At 39.0% G+C, this 17,285-nt stretch overlaps 1 protein-coding gene across 1 annotated transcript; it reads right to left on the bottom strand.

Annotated features, from left to right (window-relative positions):
* Positions 1-11,259: 11,259 nt before the first annotated feature.
* Positions 11,260-16,675, bottom strand: LOC129242116 (protein still life, isoforms C/SIF type 2-like). Its single transcript, XM_054878674.1, has 3 exons — positions 16,659-16,675; positions 12,034-15,184; positions 11,260-11,484 (listed from the first exon to the last, which is right to left on the bottom strand). Exons 1-3 carry the CDS (start codon positions 16,673-16,675, stop codon positions 11,260-11,262), a joined length of 3,393 nt encoding a protein of 1,130 aa, XP_054734649.1.
* Between the last annotated feature and the right edge of the window lie 610 nt (positions 16,676-17,285).

Here is a 17,285-nt window from a genome sequence, read left to right as displayed (position 1 = left end):
CCACGCGTGAAAGCTGTTTTAAAAGTGTGTTAGGATTTTGGCGAAAATGCAGCGATCGTTGGAGCAACGTTACTCGATCAAATTTTGCGTAAAGCTAAACAAAACGAGTACCGAAACCATTGGGGTACTCAAGGAGGCTTACGGGGACCAATCTCTGTCCAGTGCCCAGGTAGAACGGTGGCACAAGTCGTTCAAGGAAGGCCGGGAGGACGTCGAAGACGAACAGCGATCTGGAAGGCCTTCGACGACGCACCTCTGCATTGACCAATATGGGGGTTCCAGTGCTTCCCCACCCTCCCTAGAGCTCAGACCTGTCCCCTCCGGACTTATTCTTGTTCCCGCGCCTGAAAAGAAAGCTAAAGGAGAGGCGTTTCGACTCCATCGAGGCGATCCAAAAAACTGTGACAGCCGAATTGAACGCGATTCCGGCGGATGAGTTTAAAAAATGTTTCCTGTAGTGGAAGGACCACTACCAGCGGAGTATTGACGCTCAAAGGTTCTATTTTGAAGAATATTAATTGTAGAGGGTTTTTCAGTAAGAGCGCTTCAACTTTTGAGTCGGTTTGACTTTTTTAACTAATTTTTTTTTTATTATCGAGTTTGAACATATACATTTAAGTATGAAATTCGATTTCTTTTGCATGACCATCGCGTGCACGTTTTACGAAGTCCAATCGTTGAACCCAATTTTCGACCACTCTTTTGCATAGATCGGCCGAAATTCCAGCAATTTCGCGTTCAATATTGGCTCTGAGCTCACACATCGTCGCCGGCTTGTTACTGTAGACCAATGACTTCACATAACCCCAAAACGGGACGGCTTGTAAAATGGACCGTAAAATGGCCGTAATGCTCTTAAAGTAGCAGCAACAGAACGATTATTTTCATAAAAAATTTGCACGATTTGCAATCGTTGCTCAAGTGTATAGCGTTCCATGATGAAATGTATACTAATGAAGTTTACAAATGACAAGCGAAAAATAAAAAATATTGCGTCGTTCGCCCTCCCTATCGGAAAAAAGTTGAAGCGCACCTATTAAAAACCCCTATATAAGCCAACAGGTTTAATAAAACTGCTTAAAAAAAATAAGGCTCATAACTTTTCAATCAAACCCTGTATTTTTTTTGCGCCACGTGACGTTTTGTATTGCAGTGTGAAATATTAATAAGACAAAACGCGAGAAAGCGCGCGATTTTCGCTCTTAAAAGGTGTATTTTATGTTTCCATTTTGTTAATGCATATGAAAACAGGAATTTTTGTACATTTGCTGTTAATACGAGTACATATATTTAAAGATAGCCTCTTGTAAAGCTATTGACAGAGATAGCACAGGGATGAGTACTAGCTAACGGGGAACGGAGGATGATAACATGGAAAATTACAATGCACTAAATTGAGGTAAAAAGGAGATTGTAATTCACTAAAAACTTCGCGAAAATTATTGATTGAAGAAAAGCACGATAGAAAGCAAACTGTAACATCGAGGGAAATTCAGGAAATTAGGCATCTCGTAATAAATAAGGCAAACAGCCCACCTATAATTGTGAGTATCTTCAGATTTCAGATATGTTTGTGAAAGAACGAGGGTAACAAGTTTTGAAAGCGGGTGTAGACTTAGAATATATTAAATGTGTACCTTAACTTACAGCTCGATATATGATAAAGGGATAATTTAAACCAATTTTTTTTTAACGTTTGGAAAAAACTAAGTTAATAGATATCCTATTTTTAATATATGTATAATAAAAAGTTGGACTAATTGACTCATTTACTTATATCAGAAAAAATATTAATAAAATATTATTATACTTAAAAGAATAATTGCAAAGGCGATAAAATCCCTTACCAAACAATCGACAACCTCCAAGGTAGCCATGAAATGGTGCACATTTCTTAAAGAGATGGTTGCATCATTTTGCTCAAAAGTAATATTAATTCCTGGCCATTGCGTCACTGAGCCGAGCTCAGATAAGTAAAATGAGAAATTTGTAAGAAAAGCGAACGCTGCCGCATGCAGAATCGTACGACAATTGTGATCTACTCTCAATGCAAAGCGCACAGAAGCTCTGTTAAGCCGAAATAAGCAAAGTCTTAGCGCACCGATTTCCATTATAACGGGGGCAATCTGTAATAAGCAGACACGCGTAGAGATACATTACTCCTTTATGTCTGTCTAGATGAGGATCTGTACCACTGTATCTAGACGTATATACGAGGTGTGCTCAAAAAGTATCGCGAATTTTGTGTTTTTTCAAAAATTATTTATTTATTTATTTATTTATTATTTGTCCCCTTCAAAGTAATCCCCATGAGATACTATGCACTTGTGCCAACGTTTTTTCCAATCTTCGAAGCACTTCAAAAAATCATTTTTTTTATCTTGTTCCTTCGATGCCGTCTTTATCTCGTCAATCGTAGCGTAGCGTCGTCCTTTCATGGGCCTCTTCAGTTTCGGGGACAAGAAAAAGTCAAATGGGACTAGATCTGGGGAATGCGGTGGCTGTGGCATCATTAGTGTGTTGTTTTTGGCCAAAAAGTCACGCACAAGCAACGATGTTATCGTTTTTTTTTGTTCTTCCGCAAATCCAAGCGTTTCTGAAATTATTAAGCTTTGGTTTCCAAATTTGGATCGTCGCGGACAGAGTCCAACATCTTATTAGCAATGTTCATGCGATGCTGCTTTTGGTCGAAATTGAGCAGTTTTGGTACGAATTTTGCGGCGACCCGTCTCATGCCCAAATCATTGAAAAAACCGAATGGCATGAGCCAATCGATATATCTAGGTCCTCAGCAACTTCTCTAACGGTGATTTGCCAATACCATTTTCTTCACTTCATCAATTTTTTCGTCTGTTGTTGAAGTGCGCGGGCTTTTCGTCGTTCACTTCTTCTCGGCCTTCTAAGAACATTTTGTACCACCGATAATCGTTGCTTTGGTCCAAAGTAGCTTCTCCATATGACACAGTCAACATTCGGAATGCATCTGCGCACTTAATTTCGTTTTTCACACAAAATTTAATACAGGTTCTTTGATCCATCTTTTTGAATAGGTAAAAATGGAAGACGCGCCGAAATACGTGCAAGCAAAGCAGCTGTCAACATATAACGGAACATTCAAAATGGCCGAACTTTTCGGCATGAGTGAGAGACATGATACTTTTTAAACACACCTCGTATACCACTTTAGGTAGACAACTTTTTAATGAGTTGAAAGATCTCATTTTAAAGGATATCGGGGATTTACTAAAGTTTCTGAACGGCTTTTCAATAGACGCGCCTAGATGTCGTTTAAAAATAAAACAAGTAAACATTTAGATTCTTTTAGGTTTCGCTATTTTTATTCAAAATACAACTCTTAGCAATTATAAGCGTAAAATGGCATGATTGAAACGAGAATTAAAATTTTGAAGAAGAATTAAAATTTTCAAGGAGAATTAAAATTTTCAAGAACTTGCTCACACAATAACCCATTGAGTTCAGCAATTTCGATCGAATCTTTACTTTTGAAAAACCCCCAGTCTGGTCTATCAGTCTTTTTTCTATCCTCGACAGAAGTTTTTTCACCAGTATTTAATTGTTGACTCATTCAGGCGATTGTTTCCATAAAAAAATTAAGAAGTTTGCGTTATGTTGTTCTTAAGGATTAACCATTTTCATTATAAGTTTCAATAATTTTGACGCGTTGTTCTATTGTGTAAAATTATGCATCTGTCTACTTGACAAATGTCAAAGATTACATAAAAGAGTTACCGTTAATGACTTGGTACTTCAGGATTTTTTGACGATGATCAGCTAAAGCAGAGCAGTTAAAAGTGCTCAACATCGAGATGATGATTGCAAAGCTCACATTTTGGTTCGGATAGTTTTTTTTTATTTAGTTAACTCGTGACCTTAAAAAATCGTTGTTTACAAACGTAAGTGAGGAATCGAGTATTTTGATTTTTCTCCATTCGAGTTAATTTTTTGCAGCTATGATGTATATTTTCCATTATTTGTGATGATAGTTTTCATGTGGGTCTCGTATCTGCGAAAGAATGTCGTTCTTAGCAACGAAGAATTCCTTTATCTTCTAAGGGTTCATCTGTTGCCAATTTAGCTCTTGTGTCAGCAAACTCATAGGGAAACTATACTGCTATGCTCCTAGGCAGCTTAATTTTTTTCTTTCCTTTATTTACTGAATCGCTTATAAGTAAAATTAAGCCTAACAGTAAGTTTTCAACTCTTATATATCTCTTCGTTATAGCTTTGTGATGCCGATTATGTGCACGAAAGCAGTAGCAAGAGAATTCAAGTGGGTTAGTAGTGCTTTTTAGACATTTTTCTTTGCTACTAAAGCGTTTTTCAATAGGTTCGCTTCAACTTTTTTCCGATAGGGAGGGCGAACGACGCAATATTTTTTATTTTTCGCTTGTTATTTGAAAACTTCATTAGTATACATTTCATCATGGAACGCTACACACTTGAGCAATGATTACAAATCGTGCAAATTTTTTATGAAAATAATAGTTCTGTTGCTGCTACTTTAATCCAGATTTTTTCCAAAAAATCATCTTCAGTGATAAAGCTCACTTTTGGCTCAATGGCTTTGTCAACAAGCAAAATATGCGTTACTGGGCAGAAAGCAATCCACACGTGATTCATGAGGCACCGTTGCATCCCGAAAAAATCACTGTTTGGTGCGGTTTACTGCCGGCGGCGTAGTAGGCCCATATTTTTTCGTAGACGAGAACGATCGCCACGTTACTGTGAATGGAAATCGATACCGCGACATGATAAACGATTATTTTTGGCCGCAATTGAATGGTATAGACTTAGACGACATGTGGTTTCAACAGGACGGGGCCACAAGCCACACAGCACACGCTACAATTAATTTGTTGAAGAGTAAGTTCGATGAGCGCATTATTTCCAGAAATGGACCGGTCGAATGCCGCCGCGCTCGTGTGATTTGACGCCTCTAGACTATTTTCTTTGGGGTTATGTGAAGTCATTGGTCTACAGTAACAAGCCGGCGACGATTTGTGAGCTCAGAGCCAATATTGAACGCGAAATTGCTGGAATTTCGGCCGATCTATGCAAAAGAGTGGTCGAAAATTGGGTTCAACGATTGGACTTCGTAAAACGTGCACGCGGTGGTCATGCAAAGGAAATCGAATTTCATACTTAAATGTATATGTTCAAACTCGATAATAAAAAAAATTAGTTAAAAAAGTCAAACCGTTTGTGTTTTATTCAAAAAAAAAGAGTTGAAGCGCTCTTACTGAAAAACGCTTTATTAGAAATCGTATAGTCAGATTGCCATGTGAGCATTTATTGCACTGCCCAGGAATTGAAGATAAGTGAAAAAATTGCCTGGAACCATTAGTTTCATCGTCGAAATAAATCAAAAAAAATAAAGTAAAAATATAAGGAAAAAAACAAATGCTTCCCTTTGTAAGAAAACTTTCTTGGCAAACTGTATGTGTACTGCAAGATGTATGTAAAATATACAAAAACCACTTCCTATAAACGCAAGTAATTGTGTTAGCATCATTTGACAGTGAGTATTTAATATAATCAGGATGCAGATTAATGCAGTCAAGCGGATTATTCTTAAACTATTTTTGTTTTTATTTTAAGGTACAGAAAGTTAGGCTAATAACTCAAAAACCACAATAGCAATCACATCACAACAGGTATCGCAAATGCTCAAACAAACGATAGTAAGTGCAAATAATTGGAATTTCTAATCCAAGCTTTTTGTTGTGAAAGTTAAAAACGCTCCTTGCGGAAGCAATGGGGATTTGTGTTATTCCATGAATTACTCGGTATTTAACGCATTTTCCACCATTTCACTTTAAACTCATTGGCATTAGTCGCCCCTTTGTATTTGAATGGAACTATTGAAATATACATATATGTAAGTATATGTGTGCATATTTGAATACACTTATAATGGATGTGTATCAACACAGACACACACACACAACTCCCATGCCCATGCATTTGCGTAAATATATTGTATGCGTGCATGGATGTGTGCATTGTACGCCATTATAATTCGCATAGAAATTACTTAATCCATGAAATGACATGGCAGGCCGCAATAAGAGTAAAACGTAAAACAGTAAAGCAAATTCTGAAAAAATACAAAAAAAAAAAACCAAAAACTAAAAATGGAAAATGGTAAATGGGAAACGCGCGAAGGCAACAATAACAGAAAGAAAATAGTGTAATATTTAGAAAGAAAATGTAGATAACTGAATGCGACATTTATTGTAGTGGCATCGCATTTATTCATATTTTAGCGTATTTCCTCTATGGTGGCACATTAGAGAATGATGGTGCCATTGCCGTTGGCGCATAGGGATTTGTGTTTCTAGCACTGTTGTTTTGCACCGTTCTGCGCGGTTTTGCACGTTATGTATTTTTGTTTTACCAGTTTCACGCAAATACACTCATACATACTCGTATATGAATAAATAGCTATGTTTGTTTGCCAGTTTATATATTAACGGTGTGCGCTAAATGGGGATGTCAGATTTCCTGGTTTTTCCGGTGCCAGGGTCTAACCTTAAAATGTATGGGATTAATCTCACATCCTTCACTAAACTATATGCGTTTCGTTAAAAATTTTAATCTGCTTACTTCTCACGTCACCTTCTTTACATACAGTTAAAAAAAATCTGAATGCACTGAAATGTGATCAATTGCAATGCGCTTGTGAAGTTTGACCGAATCGCAGAGAATTTTCGAGTAGTTATATATGGGCAGCCGTGATAGCCGAATGGGTTGTTGTATGACTACTATGTGGAAGTGCGTAAGTTTGAATCTCACCAAAATAGAAAACGTTTTTCCTAATAGCGATCACTTCTCGGTAGGCAATGGCAAACTTACGAGTGTATTTCTGTCATGCAAAAGCTCTTCATAAAAAAAATATCTGCCGTTCGGAGTTGGCTTGAAACTGTAGGTCCCTCCATTTGTGGAACAACATCAAGACGCACGCCACAAATAGGAGGAGGAGCTCGGCCAAACACCCAAAAAGGGTGTACTCGCCAATTATAGGTATATTTAAATATACTTTATCATACTTCCATCACGTAGTACACATTCAAACTCAAAAACCGTCACTTAAATGGTTTTTTATTCGGACAGTATACTTAATTCATAGCTCTTAAATAATCTTACAATTGGTGCCAAAATTGATTTTTGGCAACTTTTCAAGATAATTGCGAAAAATAAAGGTTTTCGCACGGGACGAAAACAGAAGTGGTTTTCGCGACCAACAATTTATGCGCCGATATCAGCGAATGTGAGGCAATATTTCACGTTTTAGAATGTTAAGCATTGATATCTCATAAAAACAGTTTCGATTTTATACAAAAATTATTTAAACTCTTTTTTGGTTAGGTTTCATTCACTGCCGCAAGTGACAATGATATTAATTTTGTTTTTGTTGCTCGTTTTACCAAATTATGTATAAGCAAGCTAAGTAAAAATAGTCTTGAAACAACAAAAGTACTTAGATTATTTATTTTTGCATAATAACAAAAAACTTACCAAAAATAATTGCAGGAATAAAGGATTGTGCAGTTTAAATATAATAAAAACAAAAAAAAAATGTAACAAAAATAGTTTCGGGAATATCTCGAAATCGGTTACGAATGCATTCACTAAACTTGTTTGTATTAAATTTGATTGTTGCCCTATCCTAAACATTAAATATGCTAAAACAATGTCAATGTCATGGCCATATGTAAGGAACCATATGCCATTTTCTAAAAAGAGATTTGTATAAAAGTATTATTATCTTTAAAATCATTCCTTGCACCAGTTTTGCTGAAACTATTTTTATTGATTAATAAGAAGTCAAGCTTAAAACTTTTGTGTACGGTGATGTGGAAGTAGAGCAGGTTCTTAACCAATTTAGCCAATTGAATGTGCAAATCTCCTTCACATCGAGAAAAATAATATTCTTTTTATTGCCACAGTTTTTACTTGCTTATTTTGTTACTTCGACAAAAGCACGGGAAGAAACAGCAAATTGCAAAGCGGGTATCAAGTTTTGTAGAATTCAACAACATTGTTTTTGGGGTACAAGCGTGTACATTTTTTCGAGTAACTTTATTTAATTTACCACTTTACTTTTCGCCCACTTTTATTATCAATACACGGCCAAACTGATGAACGGAAAGAGAGATATATTGGATACACATTAGGGATGTAATATTTCTTTTTCAATTTTTAGGATCGTGGAATTTTCAGAATTTTCCAGGTTTCGTTATTATAAACTTGGTATCCCGGAATTAGTCCTGAAATTAAATAACCATTATTTGGCAGCAACTTAACTCGAAAGAATAGCATAATTACTAGGTTGTTCAATAAGAAAACCCGTTGCTACTAGCCAAAATTGTTTTTGTTGCGTTGGTATACTCTTCATATGGACATACTCGTATGTAAAGTTTAATTTCACCCTATCCATTCAGTTTTTGATCACAAGCCATTTAGTATCGACGTGTATCGACAGTATTTTCTACAATGGAAAAAAAAGTATCGTGCAGTAATTGAACTTTTATTTTTGAAAGGTTTAAAAACAAAGAAAATTTATGAAATGTTGAAAGTGTATAACGACATAACTGCTACGGACTAGCAAGATCGCTGTACCCAGCTTTTATTAAACATTAAACTACAAAATTTAAACATGGCAAAACAAAAATCACTATCAAGCACCACACGAATATATAAACACTTAGAAAAGGAGAATCATACTTTAGAGAAGATATGCGGTTAGCTGACATAACAACAATATTTAAAGCAAGATGTGGTTTGTTAAAACTGAATGCAATGGCTTATGGAAATGCGGTAAAAATTTGCACACTATGCAACTCAGACGAAGACATGTAGGAAGGTACCCTGTACTGAAGGAAATCAGACAAAGATACTTAAATGCAGAGAAGCTAAACGACGCTGAAGTAATACATATATATACTAAATGACCAAAATTGGAGATCACTAACTGGTTTCATATACTCAGCCTGGCACTATAGAGATTTTCTTATAGCAGAGTTCAATTATTAATTAATTTAAGAGCTGTGACAGACAACATCGTTATTGTCACAAACATTTTTATTTATTTACTTTAATATATTAAATGAATTAAAGTATGAACCAAATCAATTTTTAGCCATAATTTTTTATAAATTAAATAAAGAATTACCTTCTACTACTACTACTACTACTGTGCGTCAACTGATAACGCAGGATCGTCATGTGACATATCGCGAGAAAGTGGCATCCTTGGCCATTAGTGGGACTAGCATACATTTAATACTGCATGAATATGTGGTCGTCAAGAAGATTTGTTGTCGCTGGAAGCCGCATAGTTAGGCAATTCCCAAAAAAAAAACTCATGTCGATTGGTGTACAGAAATGTTGGCGCAATTTATTGCCACCTTTTTTTTTTGGAAAATCTGGTCATGCCGCAACAGTACTGTTAGCGAAACTTATAATAGTCAATTCTGAGTGGTACACAACCAATTGTTTGGCAGCATTTTTTGGAGAACTAAGGAAAACCAACTGCCGAAGTCGAATCATGCTTCAGTGAGAGCTCTCACTCATCGGCTCACACGAAGAAGTTTTTAGCACACAAAAGACTTGATTAATAAGTCATCCGCCTTAAAATTCTAATTGGCCCCGAATGATTTATTTTTGTTGCCCAACATCATAAATAAAATGTGATGTCTACGTCTTTCAACGCCTGAAGAATGAGTTGAAGCTTTTAAACAGCTCGTTTCGGAGGTACCGATTTCTGAGTAGCAGAAGTTTATTGACTCTAAGGAGAGTATTTTGAAAAAACGGGGAAAAAATTAAGCCATTTTCATTGTTATTTTACAGTATTGTGCTGAAAATATAAACGGCAAGTACGATTGTACAATACGAAGTCGGCTCGAACGAGTGGATATAATTGACAGGAACCGCACGAGCGCACTTGCATATTAACTCTTTCCGTCACGCTCTTTACTGCGACATAAAAAATTTATTTTTTGTTGTTAATTGGTGAATATGGCATACAAGTAACACACGAATGCAAAAAAAAAAAATATTTATCGTTAGGTTTTTGAGAAACAAGGTGGTCACCACCAGTAACCACCATGACTGAAGGGTACAAAAATTTATTAAAACTAATGCACTCAATTACTTCACTTTTTTATTTATTTTTAGAAAAAAGACAATACAAAATTTGGTAATAAATTTACAAATAATTATTTCTTGTGAAAATCTGAAAAACATGTCTTTCCTTTTCGGAGGCAAAGTGGGGCGTGGCATGTTCTGTATTGCCATACTGTGCGGACAGGGGCGCTTTTGGTACTGCAAAAGGCGCATCTTCTAGGTGTGCCTCTAAGCGGTTGGTGTCGATTACTCTCATGGCGGATTTCAGCAGGCACGCTAGGCTTATACCGTTTTATAGCAACTGGTACAGGAGATCTTGGGCTTGAACCATTGCTGATCGCGGAATTTCCTCGAGCTCGCTTGTTTACGTAGCAAGCTGCTAACAGCCCCTGATAAATTGAGCGGCGAAAGTCCTTCAATGTCATCACATCCAAATGAGGTCTGTTAATCTGAAGCTCTTTGTTAGCTATATAGCTATTGATAACGCAGCAATCCAAGAAATGAAAAAAAATTCGGTGCCACCGCTTTTGGGATTTTCCGTCGATGGAGTAACACGCTTTTAATTGATCGAATTTATCAACGAAGTTCATATTGCTATTGTATTTCTTTACAGCGGATGGTTTATAATTATTTCTGAAGTTGCGGCGAAGAATTTCAAGCATAGGACGGACTTTATATAACTTATCATAGTCTAGATGCTTTCTAGCAGGCATGAGATTATTGTCATTCAGATGCAAGCATACAAGCGATTTAGGGGCATACAAGAGGAAATGTAGGAGTCACGTAAATCAGGAGCAGAAGACCAGTAATCTTTGTCGGTAGCTTTTTATACCTATCACCATATTTATGGCCAAGAAAGTTTGTATTTCAGAAGAACTGGTAGGAGAAAAAGGTTTACCTTCTTGTGTTGCGTATAGGTTAGTTTGAAAGCTTATGACCTCAACCAAGTCCTCTGTTCAAAACATGCGAAACAATCGGAATGGTGTTACATCTTCCATTATATGATCAGCTAAGCCCACACTCTCAACAAACTCGCCAGGTATATCCATAGAGAAGGTCCTTTCCATTTAGGAGGCTGCAAGATCGTAGAGCTAACATTATTATTCTGACTTACAAAGTTTGATAATGGTATGATATGAATAGCTCTTCATGGATATTCTGTACATCTGCCCCACACACATCCAATATCGATTTTGACACTGGCCACTCAGGCGAGTCTAAATTTTCATCCTCATCGGAACTGGCTTCACAATCAGGTCCTGAAGGTAAATCTTCACACAAACATTCTTCAATTTCCCTTTGCGTCAATGATAGTTGCATTATTGAAATAATTGCCTAAAATATTGTAAATACCAAAGAAAGTCCCACTCATAGTGACCGTATAAAAAAGCAAATTCTAGGTACACTTACGTCACGGTGGTTACTGTTGCTAACCACCACTGATTATAAGAAATATTCGTAAAATAATCGAAATTTAAGCGAGAAAGCAACCACTGTGTATCAAACACACCACAAGAACTAAATTTGCACAAAAATCAAACCATAAATTGCGTTATTGAATTTATTATGAATTTTTACTTCTAGCTTTCACAAAAACGCGCGGCCACCGATTTTTACTTTAAATTTTCTCAACACGTGGTGGGTGAATTTCTAGCTATTAGCGTCCTCTTCACTTAAAAGGAAGCAATAATCAATATTCGTGCAAAATTAAAAACATAAATGTCCCCAACCGTCGTAAAAAAAATAAAAAATAGGTGGTTAGCAACGCTAACCACCGAGACGGAAAGAGTTAAGCCGAATACCCCAAGTACCTTGTATATATATGTGTATCAGTTTTTGAAAGGCGTTTGATTTCTTTCTAAATTTCACAAATTTTTTACTTACCTTTCGCAAAAACATTTCGTTGCACTGCTTTGCAGTGCTGCGCCAATGTCGATGACGATAACGCGAATTACCAAGTTTTAGTGTGCCCTGTAGTTCAGCCGCTTCCTCTACGATTCGTTTGATGCACTGGTAACGTAACCGATTGCATCGATAAATCGGTTTCAGTGCCATAGTGCCCTGTTCAGGCTCTGATTCAGCACCGGAACGCACCTGCTCTTCGTCGTCGTCCACCCACGCACTCAACACACCTTCTACAAAATTATATAGCATCTGTATGTTGGCTTTCATTGGCGCCGAACCGGACGGAACTTGTTCAGTTTTGATTAGTTTACGATTTTGGCAAACTTCGCGTAGTAAATTTTCACCGAAATGCACTGTTTTGTGACGACGCCGACGCGAATTAAGCGATGCAGCCGATGCGGATTTCATTAATTTACCATTAGTGCCATTAAGATGTGGGATGCCATTACCGTTGCGACCGTTGTAGTAGAGCCGACCGTTCATAGCAGAACCAATGTGTAGCGACGAAGGAGGAAGCGGTGGTTGTGAGCTCGAGATGAGGGTCATGCCTGGAGCCATCATTGTACCGCTCCCCACCGTGGCCATGCTCTCCTGTTGCCATATAGCGGCAGCAGAGTCGCCTCGTTGTAGGGTGTTAGGTTGCGAGTTGCTACGATATTGCATGCCTGGATGGCGCAATTGGGGTGAAGGTGTCTCAGGCGCTGGTTCTATATCGTCGAGCGTAGCTGGCGACTGAGCGAGTGTGGTGCGCAACCGATTGAAATCTGCTGCGCTGCGTGGCAGTGAGTTGCACTTGGCGGCGTTGAAGCATTTACGATTCTGGCAGGTGAGCAATGGCGCACATGAACGACACTCATGACAAATAACCAGGCTTCGTTGTGGTACTGCTTGGAATTGTTGCATATGTTGTTGCTGTGACGCTGTAGGCGGTGGTGGCGGCGTTGGTGTTTCATCCGACGTTATGTGTGCAGGCACTGTGTGCATTTGTGCTCTCGCCACCTGTTGATGACGTGCGAGGTTCATCGTCGACGCTGATGTGGTCACTGTCATACGCGAGCCGCGTTCCATTGTTTGGCATTCTAGGAAACGACAGTGCGGGTCAGTACAGATGGGGAGCAAACGACAGGCGGGATCGTTACAAGGCGAAGGGGAACGCGGCGCACGTTCAGCCGATGACGATTTTCTTTTAAGGCCACCATTATGATGACCGGACATGTCCGAGACTGTAGCAGATCGCTGTGTGTGATGGCGACGTGATCGTTCACGTTTCGATTCACGCACAGTAGCGCTGGTTGCGGCGGTGGCGGCAGTGGTCATAGCAGTCTCCTTAGGAGGCAACATTATATCCTTGGCTTCTTTAGGCACATACTGATAACGCTCTTTGTGCGGCTTGGCGTATAATCGTTCCAGCTGACTTTGCGCTGCTGCGGAGGTGGTGGGTGCAGTTACAACTTCGCTGGCGGAATGCCGAAGTTTGCGTGTTCGCGAACGCTCGTGAGATCGCCGTTCACGGTCCGTGCATATTGGCTGTTGCGGAGGTGCGGGTTTGTGATGCGAATCCAGAAAGGGCTGACGTCTGTCTATCGTCTGGACTTGCTGCGCTTGCGGTGGCTTGCCTAGCGATTGCAGTCGGTTCAAAGGATAAGCAATCCAATCAATCATCTCTTCCTCGCTGCGGTCACTGTGACCCAGCGAGTGCCGCTTGCGCGCCGCCTGTTGTGCGACGGTGGCATCTTCTTGCGAATGCGATCGTTGCGTATCACCACTGCCGTTGCCCCTATGATGCGATCGACGGGTTTTTGGAGGCGGCGCTTCTTCACGTGCGGAACCTCTTGATGACGTCTGCAATTTTGTCAGCCATTCCACAATATCAGTTTTGAGAATCGAAAATTCTCCGGGTGGACCAGAACTCTGTCTAGATAAAGGTTTTTTCAATAATTCCGCCAATTCCTCTTTAAGCGCTTTCGCGTAGGAAGCGGTACTTGTTTTTGATTCTGACGGTATTGGCCTTTCAACCATGGAACGTTTGCGAGGCAAATGCTCTAAAAGCCAATCGGGTACCTCATCTTTCATCACAGTGATTTCGCTTGGACCAGAAGAAGTGCGCACAGGACCCCTTTGTCTTTCTAGCCACTCAATAGTATCATCACGAACAGCACCGCTTTCGGCCGAGCGTGCTGAATGTCTTTGCTGAGCTTTACGATCGAACCACTCTAGTTCATCTGGTGCGCGAGTGGTACTCTTTGATACGGGTACCTCTTCAGCACTCTTCTGACGACGTGGAGGTAGCTGCGGCTTGTTACTATCGGCCGCATGACGATGCACGTGATGCGGTTGCCCGATTCCATGATCATGCCCGTGATATACTTGACCATGAGATGCCGACGATTGTCGTGGTGGTGGCTCTGGTGGTAAACGAATGGAACCTTTACGCTTAATCACCTTCTGTTCGATAGTATCTTCATCACGGGCGCGTACCCTACGTGTGATCTCAAATATGTCGCCGTTGATTTGGTGATAGAATTTCTCAACTTCGACGCCACGATCGAATTCCTCCTTTATCTGGCGCACATTCGACTTTGCGCGTGACGGTGGACGTGGTGGCAATTCGGGCTCCTTCTCATCATCCCCATCACCATCAGAATCAGCTGATCCGAGAAGGGCGCCAGAACCTCCACCGTCAATTACGCCACCAATGGAATGCACGGCTGAGGCAGTAGGTCGATGTTGCGCTTGCTGCAGTTGTTGTTGCTGCTGCTGCTGTTGTAAAAGTCGATCCAAGGAGCCGTGATGTGCCTTTAACGATGGGTCTAGCTGACCGAGCTGTGCTTGTTCCAACGACTGCAGCCTACATTGGGCATTACAAATACAAACACCGCGCTTTTTACTGCTGCCGAAACGAAACAGACTGCTTGCTAGCTGTGAGACACCATCACCGAGTACTCCGCCACCACCACCACCGCTGCCCCCACCGCCAGCGGTTACATCCCTTCCCGAGGCCGTTGTTGCCGATGTCAAACGTGCGGCCTGTGAAACTGGCGTTATGTCGACTATCACGCAACAGCAATGCAACGAGAAGGACTTCTTATCGCTGCCACTGCCGCTAACAGAATTATTGTTATCGCTTTCGCTGTTATGTGAGGCGGCCAGAATGAGCGGCTACTAAGCACAGGCGGCGCACAGGCGGCGGGACGTCGAGCGGGAATGAAACTAGGGAGCGACGTCCAGCGCCAAAAAAAAGCGAGTATTAAAGCCCAAGTGGGAAAGAGTCTCGTATCAAGTTGTGGACTTTTAGGCGCTTCTTGAGTTCGGCAAGTAGAAGACCAACTATAAAATGATTTTCGTAAATGTGAATTAGGAATGAATACTTCGTGGGAGGGTTTGACAAATGTTAGCAGGCTAGTCAATGCTTCTTTAGTTGCAACTAACGATGGGGCTAAGAAAGTTAGTATGGTACCGTTGGAAATTGGCAATGACGCGCGGTAAGTTAGTATTATTATTGATGTTCCTGGAATAGCGTACACGTAGGCAATGTGGAATTGGAGATGGACTAATTGCTTTACGTTGAAGCTGCGTCGTTGCCAGTAGGGTGGGTGAGTTGGTGTTGATTTTCGGAAAATACCTAGCCTCCAAAAAGTGATTTTACCGCTTTTTTTATTAACTATATTTATTGCTGGTAATTCATAGACCGTTAGAGCACCTAAAAACATTCCAATTGGCGTTTGCGTTTATAGCTCAATGTTTTGAAAGAGCCCTTTTTTGCAGCACCAGACGATTTTTTACAATTACGCATTTCCTTTTTTTATTTTTATTTTTTTTTTTGTATATATGAATGCGGATTAATGTTATTGTTATCTTACACACTTTATTCGTAGCACCGATTTTTATTTACCACATAATAATTATTTATTTATTAGTTAACTAGTTGAGTCATCCAAATTGAGTCGCTAAGTAACACACACTTTATGCTTTTTTTCAATAAAGACTGAAAGCTCTTCGATGTCCTTTTTATAGGAGCACTACGCATGGCTTTTAATTGATGTTGTTTAATTTTATTTGTTCTTATTTATTTTGTACATTTTATTTTTTCTAATATTAATCGCTTAATGCTCATTAACCACTTAATGCCACTAGTGTTAACCTAAAACTGTGTTTGAACGAAGCTGTGCAACGTCGCCGACCATTGTCCAACAGTCGGCCAATCGTACCGCCGCAGTTATGTGATATTGTTAGGAATGGTCGCAAATGCGCCGTAAGCCATTTACCTGCAATTTCGGCGACGTGGACGCGCTCGCTCGAAAAGAGTGCGCGTACATTGGAATACACTGCAGTATAAGTAATCTAAATTAAAATCATTCCAAAAACCAAAATTGATATTTTTCAAGTTAATTCTATAGGGAATTACTTTTATTTCTATTGTTCTTTTTTTGTTAATATTAAAACTTTAGCTACACTTGTATTAGCACCTTCAGTACCTTGAATTAACTAATCAATTTTAATTAAATTTTTTTGCTTTGAATTTCCATTCTCACTTCACCGCAATTCACTGTGCAATGTACTGATTTTTTGTTTGGCTTGATACTGAGATATAATTAGAATCTCACATGTGCGCTAGCACCATATTTTTTGCCAAATATTATCGTATTTTTAAATCAAAATCATACTCAATGTATGAATAATACCCTTCCGCGAGCATTCATATTCTTGCACGCGCGTTGATCTTTAGTATCTAAAGCTGTTTCACATTTTCTACGATTTTTATTAGTTAGATATTTTTGCTAATTTTTTATAAATATGTATTAATACTCTATGATTATCGACGTCGGCGAATTATACTTATTATACTAAATATTGTTGGTAGTTTAATATTCCGATACACGAATTTGATACTCGTAATTAATTAACTCGAATGCTGCAACATGTAATAGACACGAAGAATAACGAAGATTTCCCTATATTTTTATATTCTATTTTATATCTGTAATATTTTTCCAAACATAAAACAACGCTAAGGGACTTGTAAACACGGTTTTCATGCACCTTAAATGGACAAGTATTGCAAATATTTGGCTTAGCTTTATTTTATTCACTAAATTATTATTTTTTGATTTTTTCTTTAACACCGATTAGAGCATAGGGCGTCTAAACTAGGTTTATTTAATTTTATATATTCACTTTATATTTTTCCTCCAACAATTTGCACTAACTATTTGATAAATTTTTGATTATTC

The sequence above is a fragment of the Anastrepha obliqua genome, chromosome 3 (genome assembly GCF_027943255.1).
Source record: "Anastrepha obliqua isolate idAnaObli1 chromosome 3, idAnaObli1_1.0, whole genome shotgun sequence".
NCBI classification, from domain to species: Eukaryota; Metazoa; Arthropoda; class Insecta; order Diptera; family Tephritidae; genus Anastrepha; species Anastrepha obliqua.
Note: the sequence above shows the minus strand (reverse complement) of the source record. Positions and strands in the feature narration are given on the sequence as shown.